General features: G+C 39.7%; 1 protein-coding gene and 1 long non-coding RNA gene across 8 annotated transcripts; one reads left to right on the top strand and one right to left on the bottom strand.

Moving 5' to 3' along the window:
- Positions 1-1,474: 1,474 nt before the first annotated feature.
- On the bottom strand, positions 1,475-6,931 carry LOC146601882 (uncharacterized). Its single transcript, XR_014898340.1, has 3 exons — positions 6,800-6,931; positions 1,938-2,135; positions 1,475-1,721 (listed from the first exon to the last, which is right to left on the bottom strand). It is a non-coding gene; the product is annotated as an uncharacterized LOC146601882 (long non-coding RNA).
- Positions 6,932-7,063: 132 nt separating this feature from the next.
- On the top strand, positions 7,064-22,302 carry RBM17 (RNA binding motif protein 17). Of its 7 annotated transcripts, none has more exons than XM_085299646.1 (13): positions 7,064-7,135; positions 7,929-8,025; positions 8,771-8,911; positions 10,409-10,525; positions 11,485-11,651; positions 13,518-13,615; positions 14,629-14,685; positions 16,628-16,769; positions 18,589-18,740; positions 19,440-19,516; positions 19,940-20,038; positions 20,499-20,571; positions 20,713-22,302. In XM_085299646.1, exons 3-13 carry the CDS (start codon positions 8,789-8,791, stop codon positions 20,814-20,816), a joined length of 1,209 nt encoding a protein of 402 aa, XP_085155772.1. In that variant the 5' UTR covers positions 7,064-7,135; positions 7,929-8,025; positions 8,771-8,788; the 3' UTR covers positions 20,817-22,302. The 7 variants fall into 7 exon arrangements, with proteins under 7 accessions (XP_085155772.1, XP_085155778.1, XP_085155805.1 ...); XM_085299652.1 differs by having other exon boundaries at positions 7,929-8,045; XM_085299637.1 differs by lacking the exon at positions 7,929-8,025 and adding an exon at positions 7,490-7,577 and having other exon boundaries at positions 7,080-7,135.
- The last annotated feature ends 241 nt before the right edge of the window (positions 22,303-22,543 follow it).

Genomic DNA, 22,543 nt, shown 5'->3' with positions numbered 1-22,543 from the left:
AAAAAAAAAAAAAAAAAGTGAATGCACCCACAAATTTAGAGAGAACTTTCATTCAGACTTTACAACTGATGTTGAAAATAGCTGCTTAAGACTCCTGTTTTTTGAGTACTCAGTTTGAGATACTTTAATTTGCAGAGAATAGATGCACAGAAWCTTTCAAACGGTCTCAATCTGAGCACTCAGAGCCGTAGGTTATGCATTAGTGTCATCATTAAATCTGCAGTAGATTCAGGTAATAGTTTAGTTGAAGGAGCTAAATGGTCCTAAAAGGGAATCAAGACTTTTCCATGGTAAGAGAATCAACAAATTTAACCATCGTGGCCTTTCCTGGCATAAAATCTTCCTGGAACAAAACCTGGAGTCAAACAAATTAATAGTGAAGGAGTACTTTGCACCATTTCATCTTCAAAAAAGAGTGGAAGCAATTTAAATTTATGAAAAAAAAACAATAGTTCAGCCAAGGTTTTGACTCYGATAGAGGAGAACACTAACAGAAARAGGGTAACATTGGGGAGAAACCTTTCACCGCAAGCAGGCAGAGAAACGGTTGGGATGGAAGGCAGGCYGGCTTGTGATGTGATTTTCTTCCTTCTCTTCCAAATGCTCCAGCATTGTCTACCTTAGATTGCAGAACCTTTCTCAAAGCTTTTCGTTTTAAAATTGATGACCAGTGCAATGGAGCTTTTTTTTCTCATGTTCTTCATTTTCCATTAAAGCAAATACAAAACACCTGGAATTCCTCCAGTTTTATCAATGCACTGGTCAGTGGRGTTTGAAGCATGTGAGCAAACTGTATCTTTGGCACAAAAAGCCTCTTTAGGGTTAACACAGGGGAATCTGAATAACTTTCTATACAAAATCTTTCTCGGGCTAAGCAGCAGAACCATTTTTTTCTCGCAGTCACGGCAGACATCCCGCCTGTACTGAGTCTAGTCAAGTGCAATATTTTCACCTAGATTTTCAACACGTTTTCTCAGTTCTTCAAATCAGTTTGAGACAGTGATGGTAGAACAAAATGGCCATTTCCTCATCTATATTATTTTTCCCCATCATTGCCCAAACCAAAATACTCCCCTATGCAGTGTCGTAGCAATAGAGCTTTCGGTAGTTGTGATAAAAAAGTATTTAAATATGGGTCTCAGAAACTTCAGTCCTCATGCTGAAATATTACTGGATGTTGTCTTAGTCATTCTCATTGTGGAACTGAGCCAAAATGTGAAACTAGGTAAAAATGTGAAGTAGGTAAAAACTAGGTTAAAAAAAAAAAAAAAAAAAAAAGACACACTTTTCTGGGTTTTTGGATCACTCTATACATGGCAAAAATAGGCACTTTTCTTCATTGCTTCCTCAGTGGCATTTCCAGCTGTTCTCTGTGCTAAAGTAAGGATATTCCAGATGCCTTTCTAACTGTTTTCAGCTCTTTATAGTTGTCATTTATCAGAGATTTTTACATAAGAATTACAGCWCAGTTCCCTTCTGATTTATTTTAGAGTTATTAGAGTATTTTAGAAATCATGAAGCAGATCTGAAGGCAAACCGGGTTAAGCAAAACCATGGCATTATATATTAGCATGTTKGTTTAGGATCCAACAAACTTGAGCCAACTCTCCTAAGCCAGGATGAGTTTTCTTCTRGCAATGTCGTTTCCGTATTTCATTTTGCTATGTGGGCCACACTGAAGGTCATTGTGAAGGTGGCAGTGACAATCCAACGAGTATTTTCTGAAAAGGAAAAGAATTTCATAAAGTTTTGAAGGTGCTGCCAGGGCCATTAAGAAAAAGGACATGTGTGATGTGGACTACTCTCTGCTTAGGACTTGCACCGTTGGCTAGAAATCATCACTTCACCCCATGCGATTTAAGCACCTTCGTTCTAACCCTACCAACGCCTCTGACCAAGCTCAGTTTTGCTTTCGTACATGCCCCGCTGCGACTCACCTCTCGCCCCACCCGTGTGCATGGGAACCRCTCTGCTCTCCTGATCCCCAGGGCCATGCGGATGGTTGCCACCGCTGCAGCCACCGCTTGCCRCTCCAAAGGTCTCCGCTTAGGTTGAGATGCGCTGCCCTCCAATGTCATTTTGGCGTATTAGCAACCCGGCTTCAAGCATGCAAGCACCATCCTCGGAGGGTCGTTCTGCAAAATATAGCACAAAYAATCTAAGTCTGGGTAAAAACAGCTACCAAAGTTTAGAGGAAATTGTAAGAAACAAGGAATTTATAAACTGCTTTTTTTTCCCTCTAGTATTTTTGCCCTGCAGTGCCCCCAGTAATCAGTGGGTTAGCTGGATTGTTGAGACATGGGCTGTACTTTGACCATCGTGTTTGCCAGCCCTAATGGTCCTCTCTCTCGGGACCTTCTCCCATCGTCTCTTGGATTCCCTTATCCTCCACAGCGTCCCTGGCATTGAGATCCACAATTTTCACTTCTGTTTGTTTCTTTTGCACCTCTAGGGATAAAAATGAGAACTCCCTATTTACCTTTTCTGTACCATTTGTGATGTTGGATGCTCCCATGGTACCTCTCAGCTGTCTCTTTTCAGCAATACATCTTAGTCCCTTCAGTTTAGAATAACATCTCTGTTGTCCTTCATGATACATTTTTGCATCGCATTGCATATGCTTGGAAGTRAAGCGATACCCACAAGGGCAGATGCAAAGGTGCATGTGCACKTTGGATTTATACCAAGTAGGTTTTCTGGGTTTTCTTTTTTTCCCTCCCCACTCTTTTTAAATATTTTCTAACAACCTGTTTGCCTTCTTGCCTCCTTCAGAGTTGGCCTTTCTAGAAAATTATCCACAGTGAATCAAGCATCTCTTCCCTGAATGGTAACAGCTGATTTAGAGCCTGCTGCTGTGTGTGTATTGTTAGTGTTATTTTCTCTTGCGTGCACTGCTTTGCATTCATTAACATTGGGTCCCATCTGCCATCTCATCACCCAGCCAGCATTATGCCATCCTTCTGTGACTTCTTGCATTCAGCTTTTGGCTGATTATGCTGAATAATTTTGAATCCACAGCAAATATAACCACCTTTGCTGAGACCTTTTCCAGGTTGCTGATCACTGTGATGAGGGGGTTTAACCCGGGCGCCTGGCACTCTGCTACTCACTGCCCACAGTGGGAAAAGAAAGAATTTATTMACAGCCATTTGGTCCCGTCTGCAATCTGCTCTCCATAACCCTCCTGTAACCTTTTCTTTCCTCTCCCAGGARCTCAGCCAGGTGTCCCAAGCCCAGCTCTGGCATGGCCCAGCTGCATGACCTTGTTTGAGATGGCTGAGAAAGTTGCTAAGTTTTAAGAAAGAGCTGTGCGGAAAGCTGTAGAGCGGAGCCAGGTGAGATAAGAAAGGAGGTACAGAGGCAGTGACTGCTGAGACAAGGGTCATTGGTYGGATTCAAGGGGGAAAAGTGCTAATACGGAAAGATATCAAAACCTAAAGGAAAATACAGGTCATTGAAAGGTGGCAACTCAGCCCTGTCGAGGTCCATTCGAGGGAGCAGAGGAGGCCAAAGTTGYCCCACCTGGCTCTGCCTCATCAGCAAAGGTGATATTCTTCAGGTACCTCACTGAGCCATGAGCACGTTAAGGCTTAGCCYGCTACCTCATTAAATACTGGCTATCTATTTTGTGTGTAAACCAGCAAAGAAGTGCTTTGTACTCTTTCAACTGTGTGTGTCCAGTTTGTAGAGTCTCTTCATGCATGGTGAAAGTTGTCCAAAATGACCCGGGGGTGGTTACAAACTTACCCAAGTTCAGGCTTCAAATAAGTGCACAACAGCGGGGACAGCACAAACCAGGCCACGTCCGCTCCTCAGGAGACACCAGGAACAGCCCTGAGTCTTTCATACCCTCCCATTGCCAGCAGACTACGAAGACTGGGGTGGGTGCCCCACTTGCAGCTCACTCYGGCTTTTCCCATCCTTCATCCCCAGAGGCCTTCCCACAGGCTGGGAGATACAAATCCCCTCTTCATCAGAGAGGACCCCGTGGTCCTGCTGTTCTTTAGCCTTTGAGACACTTACCGCCAGAGTGAGAGCCTATCTGGAGCTCTTCTCTATGCTATCTCCTGGCGCACAGTCTGCCAAGGAACTACGCTGCCATGGAGTTAATTTAGCCTGAACAGCTTATGGAAAGTTGCAGGGTTTGACCTTGGGCTCAGAAAAGCAGCCAGGAGATGCAGCACAGTGTCCGCACTGGCATATATTAGAATGTCCTTCACCATCTTTGCCTTTGCAGATATTACTGAAAAAGAGGTGTCTGCCCAAGCTATCACCTACCTCCAAGACAYGAAGGGCTGGAGACGATTCCAGCAAGGGTGTCCTCCATTTCTAGTCTGTCCAGGGACTCCAGACTTTACAGCGTGGTGAGATTTCTGTACCTGCCTGTAGCTGGTTCCTATCTTCCCTGGAGGACGTGTGTGGCCCAGCAGCAATCCTCAGCAGAGATGTGCAGCCCTTTGTGCAAGAGGAAGGMACAGCACCATGGCACACGCTGCCAAAGGTGCCGTCTGGAGAGGCTCACTTGGTGCAAGGGCTCTTCTTTTGGCTGGTTTTACAAATGCAGACTTTAGATCACACCTTTGAGCAGTCTCCACATCGTCAACCAGAACCACTGCCTATCGTGGTTACTACCATAGATAAAGATAGACACATTTTGAACCACATCTAATGTACTTTCCAAGACTTAATCAAGTGTTGCATCCCCACTTATAAATAATCTGACTAATTGTTTTAAAGGGTAGCTTTTTATGGGTCTAGTAATTTAGCCTTTGCCCTCCCTGTTGTGACACTTACCCAGTCTACCCAGGAGTAACTGCAATCTCTGATGATTATCTTGTTTTCTACCTTTGCAGATGCTAATCTCTGAGCTTTTCCCAGTGACTATCAGGCTGTGATACTGCTCTGTGCTGTTAGGTGCTGAATTTCAAGCCACAGAGATTTTTTTTTTGTTGCCTGTTAATGCAATTAACAATTTGATTCTTTTCTTTAGTACAGAGCCCCAGTGTTTTCTCAATCAGTTGCTGTCACTATGAAATGGGTATTCCAGTGTCCCGCTGCTTTTCTTTCTTGCACGAAGTTACAGAAATGTGTATCATATCCACCTCTTCCTTTGAGAATGCAGGCATTTCTAGAGCAAGAAACAAAAGCCTGCTTGGATGATCCTTCCTGAATAAAGTGCATAAAAATTCTTCTTACATTTAAGAAGCTTTCACTATTATTATTAAAATATGGATTCATCGGAAAACACTGCCTACAACGATCCCCAAGGCAGAGACCAGCTGAAGGAGGATGGGAAGAGTCTAGAACAGAACTTAAAATAAGCTACTAGTTTCTTAAATAGTAGCTTTGCTCCCTAGCACCTTTTTTTTAAGTGTGGAAAAATAATTGCATAGTAGCACAGTGAAAAGCAATGCTGGAGATAAGGATGTTCTGATTAACAAAGAGATAATGCTCACAGCATTTTGAGGTTGAACTGAGAAGGCTATCTGCTTTGGGTTTGGAGGTTTTGCTTTGTTTTGCAGTTGGGGTTGCATGTTTACTTCCACGGCTTTTATCATGTGGTGCAAGCGGCCGTAATTCTTAGAAATCTCAACTCGTCTGGCTTCACTCCGCCTGGTTGAAACCGGACATACGCCTGCCCATCAGAAACAAAAACGAGACCTTGCCACTGCCAAAGAGAACAATAATGAGAGCATCGCTTTGCWATGAGCTATCCGGAGACGCGGAGAAGTCGCTGTAGCTGAATAAACTCCAGGCTAGGACAGGTACACAATTTCAGCGATTGCTATGGAAAACAAAAACGATTTCTGCAGAATCTATTTTAATGATCAGATGAATCAACTGACCAGCCCGCTTCAGGCCCAAATAATACTCTAATGTATGCTCTAATACTATATGTACTTTYAATGGCCAAATACTTTGCAATAACACAGTTATCCAATGACCTCAATGTCAGTGGGAGCCAGTGCATAACGCAACTGTAACCAGCGTACTTGGATAACAGATGATYTGGGGATGTTTGCACTACACTTCAAGCAAAATAAGTATCAGCTTTTTTTCTTCTTGACTGCTTCACTACAACTGTGTTGTCAAACTTGGAAGAGTCTCACATTATTCACTTCTTTGTTTTTGCAGAAATTAAGATGAGCTTGATAAGTAATCGGAAACGCCGAACGCCCAGGGAGAGAAGCTGACAGGCGCATTACTCATTCAACGAGCTAACATAGATTTCTTAAGGCGTTAGAAATACAGTATAAAGAAATGCGAAAAATACAGGGCGCAGCGGTCTGGTGGCTTGGACACCAGTGCAGTCCTGCCCTCTGCTGATGGAACAGCTAAATCCGCTCCAAACTCCAACGCAGCCCCCGCAGAGTGAGGTGGTCTCGCCCCAGTGTTGGGGGGGGGGGCAATTTTCTTGACTGATGGCTCATTTTTCCCCAAGGATGGTCATGGCTCCCGAGCACAGGACGCAGCGGGYGAAGCCCCACGACTAGTGATTTTCTTCCCCGATTTTCTCGAGTTGCCCCCAGCTCCCCGCAGCCCTAACTAGCAGCCTCCTCCTGACGGATAGTGAAAACCACGATGATCCTTAGTGAGCATTTAATTTCTGAATGCAGCCCCAGCCTGGGTTTAATGTTGCTGCCACCACTGGGATTTTATTTATGTTTTTTTTTATGTGAGCTATAGGGAGCATCCAGAAGTGTTTGCTGTCCGGTGTTAAATCTCCCTGCCAAATTAAAGTTTATTCCGTGTTTAATGCTGTTTGTGTGTTTGTCTCTATTTCCGCGCTTTGGCGTACCTTATTTCAAAGGGTGACGGCAGAGGGCGTTGCAAATTTGCAGCGCGGCATTGCAGGCCGCCCAGCCAGACCCGGTGACCTGCCGCGGAGCCCCTGTCCCAGGAGCCGAAACGCCGCCTTCCCAGTGCCAGACTGGTGCGCACTGGGCTGCGCGAGGGGAGGGTGCAGCGCCCCGCGGCGCCCGCGAGGGGGCGGTACAACGGCGGCGCCGCCGCCGCCGCGCGCCCATTGGCCGAGCCTCGCGCATGCGCTGTGAAAGGTGAGGCGTGTGCGCAAGCGCGGGTGGCCGTTCCCGGCGGCCTCAGCGGCCGGCTCATGGCGGCGGCGCGGTGACGGGTGAGCGGCGGCGGCAGCGGGCGGGCAACGGGCCGAGCCGGGCCAGGCCGAGCCGAGCCGAGCCGAGCCGAGCCGGCGGCTCCGCGGCCCAGCGCGGCGGCGGGTAGGGATAGAGATGGGAACCGGGCCTCTAACGGCTCCGCAGCGCCCGGTCTCGGCTCGGAGGCCTCGGAGGGGCTAAAATCACCCTTTGCTGCCCAAACTTCGCCCCCGGCGACGCGCGCGGATTTCGGGGCGCTCCCTGCCCATCCCCTTCCCGTGCGCTCTGTAATATCCCTCCCTATAGCCCCCCGCCGCCCAGTGTGTGTAATCCCACTGAAACCCGGTCCCTCCCCCCGCCCCGTTTTCTTGCAGCAAACACCGTTGCACCGAGCCTCGGTTGTTTATGTTCCCCTGCMGGCTGAAATCACTTTTTATTTATTGTCTTTACTTATATTCCTATGTAAGTAATATATAAATATAAATGTGTGTGTGTGTGTGTATATATATATGTATGTATGTATTCACTTATTTATGTTTTCTTCATTACTTTGTGTGTCTTGCTGCCTGTGGGGGTTGTAATGCAATTGCTGCCTGCTGCAGCTGAGAATTTCCTGCAATTTTAAGTGCAATTTTAAGCTGCATCTCTGCTTGCAGCAGTCAGCTGCTCCATCAGGCAGATTCCTGCAAATACAGGCACCTGTCACATCAGCAGGAGCAAGGTCYTAGTAGCCAGCACTGTGTGTCTGTAAAGCTCCACTGCAGACAGTTCATCAGTAATCCTTAACTCTATTACAAATGTTTTCTTCCACAGGAAATTGAGGAGTTAAAGTGGTGGTTGGAGATACTGTAATCCAGGCCTAAATGAGGCTAAATAATGTGCTTTCAGGTTGTTCCACAGGCTGCTGCAGGTGATAGACCTCTCATTTGTGTGCATTTTTTTCTTCGTCTTTTCATATCAGATGCAGTATCATATATATGCCGTATGTTCTTGATGCTGTTACCTAGCTGATTTTATATGTGTGTATGTTTATATATTCTGTGTATTTGAGAGGCCTTTTAAGTGTGTGAAAATGTTTATTTAATCATACTCTGGCAAGTACTGCTCCAGCAAGTTTAATTGCTTGAAACAAGTTGCTCAATGCAAGTAAGAGAGAGATTTTTTCGGTCTAATGATGTTGTAAAAATTTCTAAAGTTTAAGAAGTTGATTAGAAAATGTACATCTTTGTACAGACTTTAAGGTCAGGAGAGACCATACTTTTTACATGCTGATTTGGAAGTGTTGCAGCTTATAGCCTACTTGAGAATTTCTTTGTGACCCTCCTAGTATTTTTATGGACCACGGTAACTTTTAAAATGCTTCAAATGATGATGTTACAACCATAATTTTATAAGCAGTGTGTTACAAAATCAGTTTTAGAAAAYTTCCAAAGCTTTTTGACACTTGAACAGTATTTGTAGAAGCATTTTATTAACTTTTAAAGAATTATTTTTTTACAGCCTTAAAGCAGTCATGCGTATCTATAACTAAACGGAAAAATGTCACTACTTAAAATTTTGACTTTTTTAAAGCTATTTAAAAATAGAACGTGAAAATGTAACCAAATTAGTAGCAAATAAACRCTGGACATATGCTTTATTTTTTTGTCTTCTAGTCTTAGATTGAAGAGAAAATGTCACTTTAYGATGACTTGGGAGTTGAGACCAGCGATTCAAAAACAGAAGGCTGGTCCAAAAATTTCAAACTACTGCAGTCCCAGCTGCAGGTGAAGAAAGCAGCTCTCACACAAGCAAAGGTATAGCTGTTAGTAATTTTGCTTTTGATTGCTCAAACTTCTTCTGTATTAGGCACACTGGGGAAAGTTTGTGACTTTGGAATACAGATTTGGGATCCTTTTGTTATGATCTGTATATGAGTTTGTAGTGGGGAGCCTACTGAAAGATGTTGGGCATGGAGACCAAGATGTATTGTTTCAGAAATCCGTTAGAGGAGGTCTAGTAAGATTAAAAATCAAATGAAGAATTGATGTATGTGCAGAACCTCTTTTTTTCACTAATAAAGCTAAGAGCTCATCTTTAATCTCATTGTCATCTTAGTTAACTATAAGCATTTCTTTTTCAGTAAGTAAGGGTCGTACTGCCCTTGGTAGTTTGACAGTATCAGCTGTTGGTCATTCCCCTGGCATTTTGTATCAGTTGTTATTTACATGTTTGCATCACTTTATGCTTTCCTTTTAAGAAGACTTTAGATGCTGAAGTGCAAATCCTTGTGTATTAAGAAATTTTTACAGAAAATATTTCCAGTATATGTGAAAAGGAAAAATTGTGAAAGCTAATTGTTGGAGCCTGAACTATGACAGAGCCTTTTTCTCTTCTTTTTATTGTTAGTGTTTCACCCTGTTTCTTTAAGCAGTGTGTGATTTCTTTTTTGCCCAGCATTTTTTCACCAGAATTACTGCTGGTTTATGCTGCAGAAAATGAGAACAGAATTTGGAACAACTTGTATGAATGAAACCTAAATTGGCATATATATTGTTTGTGTTCTTTCTGTATGCAGTATATGTATAGGCTGTAGCAGAAGAACAGAATAAGCCTGGAAAATTCAAATTCAGACTAGATCAATACATCTTATCAGATGATAAAATATGAAGGATAGTAGAATTTGTCTTTAGGAGAAGTCTAAGTCTCTCCTGGATCAAAAAGAAAAAAAAAATTATCCAATCTTCCTTTCAAACTTGRTATGAAGAGATCATCTGAATTCTTAGTGCCCGTTTTTTGGCCCTAGTTCCAAAACTTTCACCTATTGCTGTACATTTGAATGGGTGCACAAGAAAGTCTGATATCACTCTCTCAAATGCAGGAAAAATTGCACTTTTTTCACTAAAGCTTTCTTTGAATTATCCTGTCAAATCTATATATATGTGTGGTGTGGTTTTTTTTTTTTTTTTTTTTTTTTTTTTTGACGGCATACGAGATACTGATGTAACTGTAGTTGGCAAGCCTCTGGCTCAGAGCAGAGTTGGCTTTTGCCACCACTAGATATGATATGAATTTATCCATGTCAAGGTTCCTTAGAAGTTTTGAAAATTACTGTATGTTGGTGAATTTATAAGAAATTGTATATTGAGCTTTGAGCGGTAAAAAATTTGAGCCAGAACTTGATTTTCATCCTTAAAAAAAAAAGAGAAAGAGAGAGAGAAATCTACTTGAAGATAATTTTAAAAAGCTGCTTTTTAGAAAACTATTTTGTTACTTTTTTTTAGACATTTTCTATTGTAATTTTCTGTTTTCAGAGTCAAAGAACAAAACAAACAACAGTCCTCGCTCCAGTGATTGACCTGAAACGAGGCAGCTCTTCTGATGAGAGACAGATTGTGGACACACCACCTCATGTAGCAGCTGGATTAAAGGTAAGATCAAGGCAGTCAGACAATTCAGCTGTTAACAAATGTTTCTTTGATTATTTTTTTGAGTTCTTTGATTGTAGTTTGTATTTTATTTTTTCRTCGCTTTATCCTGTGGCCAAAGAATTGATCTTGAAATTGAGTTCTTCTGTTCAGAGATTTGTAAATTAGTGAAAGTTTCGGCTTCCACACTGATCTTGGTACTTCCATATTAAATCAGGTATCACTTGGAATTTAACTAAAACAGTGGTCCCAGCATATTTCTCTTGGAAAACTTCAAAGCATTTTGCAAAAGAGCAGTTTGGTTAGGTGAATAGTGATGATAATAGTGATTGCACCACTGTTGGAACTGGACCTGTGTAATAGTGAAATTAAAAACAAAATAAAAGCCACCAAATCTTTTAAAGGCATTTTCCRTGGTAAGGAATCAAAACAAACTTTTTTTTTTCCCTGAAACTTTTTGAAAGGTAAAGTTTCTGAATTAGTTTTTTTTTCAGATGAGTGAAGGATGGTGTGTCTGCCTCTGTCAGGTACTGCATTAGTAGCAAATGGAKAAAGACTAGTGAGATTAGAGGAATACCCCCGGCAGATGGTTGCAACAGCAAGACGTGTTTTCTAATAATAGTGAACAAATGAGTATCAAAATACCTTGTCYACGTTGATTTGCTGCTACTTGGTGTTTGGTGTGGGGGATTCTGTTCTTCATGGAGGTACTTGAGGTGGTGAGGGACTGGGTGAAATCTTAGTTTTGAAGCAAAGCAAAGCTTTCTCTTAGTATACCTCTTTCTCTTAGATACCCTTAGTATCATTAGGATCAGGGTTTTGTGTGCCATTATTGAAGTYAGAAATGGAGTTTAGTGGTGTTCGGAATGAGAAGGATATGTTCATCTCTTGGATGTTTTTTGCAGATCTCAGATGGAAAATACCAATTTTCTTTTTCTTTTTTTCTTTTTTTTTCTCTTAAGGATCCAGTACCTAGTGGCTTTTCTGCAGGAGATGTGTTGATTCCTTTGGCGGATGAATATGATCCCATGTTTCCRAATGATTATGAGAAGGTGGTAAAACGTCAAAGAGAGGAACGACAGAGGCAACGTGAACTGGAGAGGCAAAAGGAAATTGAAGAAAGGGAAAAGTAAGGTTTTTGTTTTAACTGGTGACATTGAGTATTAGATAAAATTAGTTATGTAGACATCTATTCACTTAGTTTTATACCTTCTTAAAGCTATTGTGAAGAATATTACATGCTTGAAGAAGCAAACACAAGGCAAGTTTTAATGTTCTTGCTGAAATCATCTAACAATCAAAAAATAATCTGATGTATTATATTTACAGCCTCTTTATTTTCTAATGGACAAACTGGACAATGTTTGTAAATTTTACTATGTTTAATTTACTTCAACAGTAGCAGAAGTATTTGGGCGCTTAATGCATGATTTTCAGACCTTGACCTTGCAGGTGTTTCGGAGTATTTATTTCAGTATATTCTGACTACCTTTCAACACTTAATGATAAATCATCCATTTTTTCTTTGCGTATTCCAAACTGCCAAGTGAAATCATTTCAGTTCTGCAGATCTATCTAGTTCTGCTTCAAAGAGGCATAGCTGCTTTTTCTTCTAGTAATATTCTGTATTAGTTTAAGCAAGTTAATTGCATATTTACTACTCTTTTGTCTCAGGACAAAAGAARGTACTACTTACTTTTTAATTATCTCAATGCTCTTTTCCTGGAGTAAGAAATCTCTTTAATCTTATTAAAGCAGTTGAATGCAGATTGCATGTCTTAAATTGCTGGTAAAACATCTGCCAGCCAGTAAAATTACATTCTCTTGTTTTGAGTGAAATTAATAGCCAATGTCATCATGGTAAGAATCGTCTAAGTCCATGGAATTGAGAGAGAGAGAGAGAGAGAGAGATGCTATTGCTCTGTTCAGGCTGTGGAAGCTAGTATTTCTAGACATTTGGGCTTCTCTGTCTTCTCCAAGTTACCGTACTTATTGCTGTAGTGGAAGAGGAATGTGGGACAAGAGATTTGAGTGTAGACCATAAACACGTTTGTAAAGCTAGAGGATGGAAGTTGAAAATACATAATAAGCTTTGATTTTCAAGTTGAAGTCATCTCTCAGCCAAACATGCGTCAGATGTATACTTTCTGATAAACCGAGTATATGAGCAGAGTATATATTTCRTTCTAATTCACAATCTGGAGATTCAGATACTTTGATTCCTTAGTGATAGCTGTAGTATTGCTGTTATCTTATAGTTCAATTTTGGCAGCTGTGCTGAAAAAGAGACCTGATTTATGCTCTAGATTGTGGTCTTAACTTTTGCAGATAAACACTCTTCCTTTTTCTAAAATATTAAGATTCATAACTTTATGATCACAGTAAAAAATATTTGAAGTACAAACAAGTATTGAAATATTTTCCACCTAAATATTACAATTTTTAAACACTTTCCAATATCTAATTTTAATTGGCCAGCTAGCTTCTCAGAAGTTTGGCGTTCAAATGTATTGATACTTTTCATTAACTGAGTGAATGATACTACTACTTATAGCCAGTAATGCAGAATTTAAAAGAAATTCTGTTCAAAGCAGGATGATTAATGTCTCATCTTCCTGTCAGTTGTATCCTGCACTACTTCCATTGCAGTCTTTCAATATTTGGGCTGATTTATTCATATGGTTCATAATTTCCCACTTCTTCCATTGCAGTCATTCAAAATTTGGACTATATTCATATGGTTCATCATTTCCATACATTATCCTTGGTGGATTTGAAAGTGGAAGGTGATCCTCTTACTTTGGATCCATCTCATGCTTTATAAAAATATTCTGTAAGGATAAAAACAAAAAAAAGGCATTTACTTACACCTTAGTGGATAAGATGTTACGAAATGCTAAGCAGAGTAGTTCTATTTATACCATAAAGATTTTATCACAAATTAAGAGAGAGTGTAGACTTGTTATTTCTTATCCTAATATATTGTGTTTCCCAGAAGACGTAAAGACAGACATGAAGCCAGTGGGTTTTCAAGAAGACCAGATCCAGATTCTGATGAAGATGAGGATTATGAAAGGGAGAGAAGAAAAAGAAGTAAGGGAGCTGTTTACGCTTTTGGTAGAGAAAAAAGGAGGAGGAGGGGGGAAAGGGGAAAGAAGAGAGAGAGTTCCACAATCCTGTTCTTGTTTTTAATAGATTTTGTATTCCTGTTTTCTCAGCTGATATGTATCATGTTATTTCTGAGCCTCTAGAATAAAGCCAGTATTTTATTATTGTGTAACTGTTGTAGTACAGAAAATTGTTTTCCTTCCATGAAGAGAGATGGCAGTTTACCTGTTTGTAAAAAAAAGTYCTTTTTACATTAGCTGGTAGGTGTCTGTTATAAGTTTCTGCAGAGTGTAGGCTCCAGAAAATGRGAGAATGTAGGATAAAATCAGGCTATATGGGAATTACTGTAGAATTGACGCTATTACTAYTTACTATTCCTGCCTTCTTATTTGGAACTAATTAACAAACTAATTAACAAAATATCTGTCTGGGTGCTTAGATATTTCTTAGGATAAGCAAAATTAAACTTTATTCTTTTGGTAACAAAGCCACAATAGATAATTTAGGTCTTCTCTCCTTCATTTCTGAAAGGAAATAAGACATGTAAAATATTTGTTCTGCCTTGGAAGTCCGGGATGACCTTAGAATAGGGCTTTTGTTGTACCCTTTTGAAAGTATGATTAWTCTTGGAAAGATTTCATTTAACTTAATTGAGCAGTTCTAGAACTGAAGATATGTTTCATTGCAGTCTTGAATTTCTGAAATCCTCCACGATTATACATACCAATTTAAGGCAACTAATGAAATGTTGCACAATGAAATATTTTAGACTGTGCGTAATATCTCACTGCACTGTTATATGCTTCTCAGTCACTCCTAGTTTATCAGCGTTGAAGCTTCTCAGAGTCCTCTTGTCCATTGTCTTTACCTATCTGCTGGCAGTGAGATATGTTAAGAGCTGGGTGGTAAGGAGTCAGCAGCTGTGTTAAACTTCATTGAAGTTATTCCTAGCTGCAGGACCTGATCATAACATTGTGCTGTCTTCCACTTGTTTGTAGGTATGGGAGGAGCTGCTATYGCACCACCTACATCTCTTGTTGAGAAGGACAAAGAACGTAAGTACTCCGAAAGCCTGTTCTCTAAAACCTAGAAATGTYTTTCAATTCTCATCCAACCTTCTATTCAATTGAGAAGTCCTGCTGTTCTTCCCATATGGTTCCTTGTGGCAGAAGGACCTGTATTTGTTCCTTTTTGATGGTGGAGGCTATGAGGAACCTGCAATACTACTGTGGTTTTGCATTTCTGTTCTAAATGAGTCTTTCTGTATTACTAGAGAAGTGGGTTAGCAGTCTGCTCTGTGATAACTTTGATCAGTTATTCATTTGTGATGTGAAAGAAGAAATGTTGCAAACTATTTTTTTTTTGAGGTAGACTTCACAGCATGTAGAGAGAATTTTTTCACTACCTTTTCCATTAGGCCATATTTCTATGAATACCTTTTCTGAAGGGGTTATGCGTTAAGGACAGGCCTTTGTAAYTTTTTGAGGGATAAAGTAGCAGCTAAAAGATACTTGCAAGATGGGTGTTTGCTATCCTTAAATAGCAAACAAAAATATCCTTGAATATTCAAGAATAGCTTGAAAAAGAGGTTGCAGTTGTCCACTAGATGGCATACTTGCTGTAAGAACAAAGTGTTCAGGTTTTTTGCATGTCTCGTTGTCTTAAATTTTTTAATTAAAATAATTAGCAATGCATTGTGTAGTTTATTATAAATAAAAAAATATGGATATTATACACRAACTCTTCTTTGAAGTCCTAAATTAATTTAAGAGTAGATTGAAATCAAGAAAACATGTAGCTTGGTGGAGTAAGTGAATGACATAATAGCAAAAGTATTTGAAGTGTGTAAGCGCTAAAAGCAGAAAGGAAGTGTTTTGTGTAAATAATTAAGAGCAATTGAGCAGTGTCAAAGAAAAGTAAATACAGGTTGGAAATGGTAGAAATATCCTTAGGGAGAGAGCTTTTAAAATGTGAGGTGATCTCACAAGGGAATCTGTGTTACTTGACTCTTAAAGCTAGGCTGGACAAACCTCAGAAAAATATTTCTGTGGCAAAATTCCATAATCCAGTCCATCTGCTGCCTAAATAGGATGTTTCTTTTCATACTGTGTCCCCAAACTTCATGTCTGCCATTTTATTTGGCAAGATACAAATGCTGGTTAATGTGCAGTCCAAAATAAAGACTGTCTAGAAGTGTATAAGTACATTTAAATGCATGTTCTTTGTAGAGTTTGTGTATTGTGTTTGATTATTTATTTATTGCTAACTTTGACATTTGACAGTAGAAGATAGTATAATAATCTATATATGTAACATATATCTCCTAGGAAATGGCTTAGTTCATAAAATACTGAGCAAGATGTCTTCAGATTTTATAAATGTTTTGCTTTGAGAAGTCTCTGCTAAAGATTTCTATGGAGAAGAGGAAATAAGTTATGCAGAAAACAATTCTAAATTTACATTGTACATTTATACAAAGAAAAAAAATCAAATTTCCTTAAAAATGCATTTTTCTTTAGGCCTTAACCTATGTGCATTCATCCATAATTGTYGTAGTTCTTTTCTTGATGAATGATGCTTTAAGTTTACTTGCTGTCTGCCTGAATGAACCCATTGTGATGCAGTGACATCTTAATGTTTCTTTTCTCCAGTTGATGAGTGAGAGGTTAATAAATGTATTACAGACCTATGGAATCAAACTCACATTATATATATTCTAAGAGGAAATTCCAGAAGATTTCAAAGCTTCAATCTTGTATATGAGAAAGATGAGAGATGTTAAGAAAGCATGTACAAGGGAAAGTCTTCTGATTTGGATTTACATGAAAGACCTTTTTTCTTGATGTGTGAATATTGAGGGAGAAAAAAGGACAGCTTGCAGATGAAAATCTTTCTGTAAATGAGTTAGACTGAAGTCACAGTACTTCAATGTTTGTGACAAACGTAGTTCATGTAAAGTGTTTTAGTGAAAAAATAAATGTCTGCATTCCCTTTCAGCTGTAGCATCATTTCCTTTTGAAGAAGAGTCAAGACCTCGGGCGCCATCTTCTAAAGCAGCTATTCCTCCTCCGGTGTATGATGAGCCAGAAAGACCTCGTTCTCCCACAGGACCTAGTAACTCTTTCCTTGCTAACATGGGGTAAATATGCTTGACACATTAACATGTTGTGAAAAAGGCATTAGAAGATGGTGAAAGCCAAAATTTGAATAGTTTGTCAAAAAGAAGAGGAACACAACTGGTTGGTATAAATGCATGCAGCCCTAACTGGGAGGATACTAAGACAGCAATGGATTTCTTTGGATCAGTGAAAAGCATTTGAGGTGGCTGCATTCAGGGCTGTGCCTTTAAGTGAGTTCTGAAGCCCCATTCCAGTATAAAGTGTTTGTGGCTTTTACAAGCCAAGTTAATGTAATCTACATGAAAACACAGATGGTGTGTTGTTGCCTCCAGATTTCTTTTCCAGCTTTGCCCTAAATTTGCTGTGTACCAGTGGGCAAATGATTTCAACCCTAGTTTGTTTGTTTCTTAAAAAATGCAAAGCATATTTGTATGAAAGTGGCAGCAGTTGTAGCTGAAAATCTGTCCGTTTACTTTTCTGCCTTGGATTAGCATTGTRCAGAATGCTTGCTTACTACTGCAATGACCAAGTGAAGTTGAATTTATAATTATGAGCAGCTTAGAGACGTCATCTGAAAGGTGTAGTGTTTAGCTATGACTGTTATAGACGTTAGTCATATCAAGCGTAAGTGCGGCCTCAGTGTATTCAAAACTATATCCAGGAAGAACACAGCCATGAAAGTGTAGTTTATGGTGTTATTACGCTGCAGTTTTCATTCTTGYTTTCATGCAAGTTTTTGATATAAATACCTTTCTTCGTTGTCCAGAAAAAGGACAGCCAATGTCAGTACTGTTGGACCAGATTGTGGTGTTACCACCTGTAGTTAACAATACCCTAGGACCTCTGCTTCATTGAAAAAAGTGCTAAAAATACTACCTAATCTACCTTATTTTTACAACACATTGGCAGCTACTTGTTCAGTGACTTAGTGTTTTATTACGTAGCCAGACTTCTTGGCCTTTTTCAATGTGCATTTATATGTTTTATATTGTATACCTAGGAAAATAGTCATATAGTCACCGATCCTATGTTTTCTGTGTAATGCCTACTAGTGAAACAGAGGTGACTGAGTATAAAGTATTGTTTGTGGTGTAAACTACTGTACTGTGGCATATTTTTGTGCCTTCACCTATCTAGCCATGGTATTCAAAGAAAGGTCAGCACATGTAGGTGTGCTTTGATTCTAGCAATTTTTTCAATGAGTATTTCAAAATCAGTCAGTGGGGTTCCTTTTTGCATTTGCTCTGTGAATAGATTGGGGGATATTTTGCCTCAAAGTTTTTTCAAAAATCAGAAAGATGAGATGTTTAAATGGATTTTAAGAATATAAAATTTGTTATAGGAAAGGGCAACAAAGCTATGTATTCTGGAGCTTAAGCCAGTGTTGAACTAGTAGATAGTGGAATGTGATCTTATGTGGGAAATACATCTGCCTGTTCTGATATTCTGATACTTTTCTCACAAGCTTTTTGATGCCAGCTACTGATAAACTGGACTAGTTAGACCTTGGTCTAATCTAATCGACAACTTTCTTCTGAATGTCTGATGCTAATGGCAGTRAAGGGGTTTTTGGAAAGGTGTGAACAACTTTACTGAGTTAGTCAAACTTTCTGTCAAGTTTTCCATCTGTAATTCAGAGATGATATTCTCCATCTTCACAAGATTCTGTGAAATTTTTAGGTTATAAGCTCATGTAGAAGCTCTTACATTTTCAGTGAGTTAAGAGGTTTTTTTAGGAAGTAGAATATATGATTAATCAGGAAAAGCAGTGTTTTAACAATATTTTGGTAATGTTTTGTGTAATAAGCCTTTACTAACTGGTCCTTTTCCTCTTTGCAGAGGGACAGTAGCTCATAAAATCATGCAGAAGTATGGTTTCAGAGAGGGCCAGGGGCTGGGGAAGCATGAACAGGGGCTGAGCACAGCACTGTCAGTAGAGAAGACAAGCAAGAGAGGTGGCAAGATCATTGTCGGTGATGCTGCAGATAAAGGTAATTTTGTCCTGCACCAATGGACAAGGGAAGCTTCTGTGGAAAATAGTCAGGAGAAATGTGTCAGTGGGAGCTCGTGTGTGTGTTTTTTAAAACTTTCTGGCCTTCTGTCCTTGCACAGGATATTAGTTAGAAAAATGGTATGTTCCTTCTTGTTCCTCTCTTTTTAAAAGTGGTTCTCTAATTACTTTAGTTCATCCTCCTCTTGCACTTTAGGTTTTCTTCCTTTAGTGTTCTGTCTGTACCTTCTCTCCAAGGTGTGATTCTGCACAGTTCCTGCTGGCTTTCTCCCTGACACATACATTAGACACTGCTCTTATTGCCCTGGGGATTGTCTGGTCTAGAGACATCATCTAGGCTTACTAGAACAGCACCTTTGCCTGATCACACATGTTAGGAGTAAGAAGATCTGATTGTTGTTCTTGGTGGATCTAGTAAAATTTTGAATTTGAGTGATTTCCTCAAAGAAATTGTCAATTGTCTGTTTTGGCTTAATTTACGTGCCATAGCAGTGGCTTGTCTGCTTATTGTCCTTCCAAGTAGCTAGTTTTGAAAGACTATTCCTTACCAATTTGCAACTTCATTTAATGGCTTTTCCATTCTACAATAACAATAGGATTCTGATAAAAGCCTGCACTGTGAGGTTTAAATGAGCTGTAATCTTAATTTATTCCGTGATTCACTTTTCTTTTTTAATAGCAGATGCAGCAAAGAAAACGGATTCTAACCCATTAACTGAGATCCTGAAATGCCCTACTAAAGTGGTCCTATTAAGGGTAAGTTGAAAGTAAGGAGACGCATTCTGGTACTTTCAGAATGCTTGTCTGCTTGAAATGCTTAAACCTATTACAGTGCCTATATATRGACAGTTTTGGCCTGAACCTTATACTGCTTCTGTCCCTTTCAAAAAGCCTTGAAAGCACAGCGCTTTGTATGTTGTGGAGAAAATAGGTGCCCTCCCCCCCGAAATAAGTTATGACTGTACAGGAACACTGATTTCAGTTGCACAGTAACTATTATCATGGTGTTTTAGTTCTAAGGAGTTGTCTAGCRCTGTGATGTTTGAAATGGCTTTTGAGTGGGTAAGCAGAAGGTGAAATATTCACGGTCACAATTGCATGCATTCGTGATTTGTCTACATAATCATCTATCTACTAAAACCACATCCAGTGAGCTGGGTTTCCTCTCTTAACTTTCAGAACATGGTGGGTGCTGGGGAAGTAGACGAAGATCTAGAAGTTGAAACTAAGGAAGAATGCGAAAAATACGGCAAGGTTGGGAAGTGTGTCATCTTTGAGGTAAGAGATAATCTGTCTCTTGGTGGCAGCTCTGAAAGCAAACTGGGCATTTGTGTCTCTGTACTGACTTCTTTCCACCTTAAAGAAGGGATGTAGATTAAGATTTCTCAGAATCCTTTGTAGCCTGTGTGTATTTTTCATATCTATAAAMATACATATTTTTAAAGTCAGGAATTAGGCAAAAATCTATAGGTATTGTGCTTTTGGACCCTCCTTTAGTTCCTCCTGCTCAAATTAGTCTCTTAAATAGAGTTGGTTTGGAGCTGGCCTATAGAAGTTTCTTCTTCCAACTTGCTTGAAAGATTCCCATTGGGAAATGGGACCCACTTTGGCAGTTTTAAATCTCTTTGACTGGACAACTATGTCTGAATTTTCTTTTGTGTTCATTACTTCTGTGAAGAACAACAACAGTTTAAAGCAGTATCTTGGTAATGCTCTAACCGGTTCTATTTTTCTTCAGATTCCTGGTGCACCTGATGATGAAGCTGTAAGAATATTTTTAGAGTTTGAACGAGTTGAATCTGCAATCAAAGGTAGGATGCTGCATTGTTTTGTGTTAATTTCAGAGTTAACTTGTTTAAAGATGAAACAGCCTCACTCATTAGACTGGWAGCTAGAGAATTTTTTATTTTACTGAATTGCTGCTTGCTGACCTGTTTCCATTTTAATTCCAGCTGTGGTGGATCTAAATGGAAGGTACTTTGGTGGCAGAGTGGTGAAGGCTTGTTTCTACAACCTGGACAAGTTCAGAGTACTGGATCTGGCAGAGCAAGTTTGATTTTTTTGTAAAGATCTAGCTCGAGGTGTCACTATTTTGGCAATCATGTTTTCAGCAGTAGGCTGGGAGTAAAGAAGAGAAAAGTAGCTCTCCCAGCAAACTGGAAACAAGCCTCATTGAATGGATTTTTCGCATTCGTTGTGACTTACACTTTTTGTAATATAAAGCCCTTTGAAAGTAAAATTYACGTCTGTGTGTTTTTGAATTGCACAATTCTGCTTATTGCTCTGGGAATCCTGATTTTTTTTTCGAGCTTTCAAAGGACTTCATTCTTTTGAAACCCACTGCTGAGGAGATGCTTTGTCTGTATTCCTGCTTTCCTTGTTCTGGTGCTTCATCATGGAGTCTCCTGTGCAGCATCCACAATAAGTGGGAAGCTTTGGAAAAGGACTGTGTGCTATCATGCTTCTCTTTCCTGATGATATCTCCCAGAATTCCAGCCTTGCTCGTAAGTCCTCAGTCTCCGCGCTCCAGAGTAATTTGGGGTTGTTGGATTGGCAGCTAGTTTGTTTTCTCCTGACTCCAGGGCAATATTTTCCATATGAGAATGGAGAGGAAAGTAACAAGGAATGAATTTTTCTTCCCAAATCCAAAGAAAATACATAAGTTTAACCCAGGGAAACAGGAGGAGGAGGATGTTTAAAATACCTAGCCATTTAAATCAGAATGAGTGGACTGTCAGTGGAAGCTCTCTGCTGTCAGGCAGTATTTACTAGGAAAAAAAGGTTAACTGGTTACAGATCAGTATTGAAGTGCTGTAGGTAGAACTGAGGGACACTCATTCTTGTATCTCGCCATCCATGTGATTCTCGCTTTCTCTAATGTCACACTTAGTTACCTAACTTTTTTAACTGATTCAAACYTGGCTTGTGCTCTCTCTATATGTTCATATATTTGTGGTCAAATAACATTGGGGGGCATTTTTTAAGAAGGCATGCAGGTTGGAGTTTTCAAAATAGTAGACAACGAAAGAAAATTCTCATATGAAAATCTGAAGAGTTGACAAACTAAACTAAATGCTGCAACATTTTTTTTTCCCTGTCTGATGTAAAGTAATACACAGCACTGTTCCTGGTTATGTTCAGTTTTTGTTTGGAAACAGTATGCGACGGAGTTGGAAGAGGTGGTTATGCAGTGATGACAGTTGTCTCTGTGCTCCATCATACCTAGAATTGCCACTGAAATTGTACAAATATTAAAATGGAAGAGCTTTGAGGGCATTTTAGCTGGTTGGAAGTTGATGCTGGGTGTCTTTTTCCTGTTGTACACATGTATTGGGGGGAGGGGTATAGACCTGTAGTTGATCAATGCTGTGAGTATCTCCAGTTATTGCCTTTTTTTAAGTTTTGGCTGCAGATCTATATGACAAATTCTTGCTCTTGTTTTTTTTTGCTTATTTTATCCTGTTATGTTCCAACAACCTCTGTATAAATATTCGCTTGTAAAAYGGAAAACAATTTTTTTAAAAAACTTGTATTTTACCTACTGCGTGTCTGCTTCCTTACTGTCCTCTTCTGTTGTACAAGACCCTCCCTTCAAGTCAGTCACTTCTGTGCTGTGTGCTGATGATGGCAATAGTTGGAATCCACCACMAGACCCAGTCTGACTAATATTAAAACCACAGGGCTTGGGGCAATAACAGAATCCAGAATGTTGTTAACTTTATGTGTGACCTTGAGCAACACTGTAAGGCCTTTGATACTGTATGGTAAAACAAAGAAATTCAT

The sequence above is a fragment of the Rhea americana genome, unplaced genomic scaffold, assembly GCF_003343005.1.
Source record: "Rhea americana isolate MKP2758 unplaced genomic scaffold, rheAme1 scaffold_1, whole genome shotgun sequence".
Taxonomy (NCBI): Eukaryota; Metazoa; Chordata; class Aves; order Rheiformes; family Rheidae; genus Rhea; species Rhea americana.
This window is presented reverse-complemented; position numbering and strand designations above follow the sequence as displayed.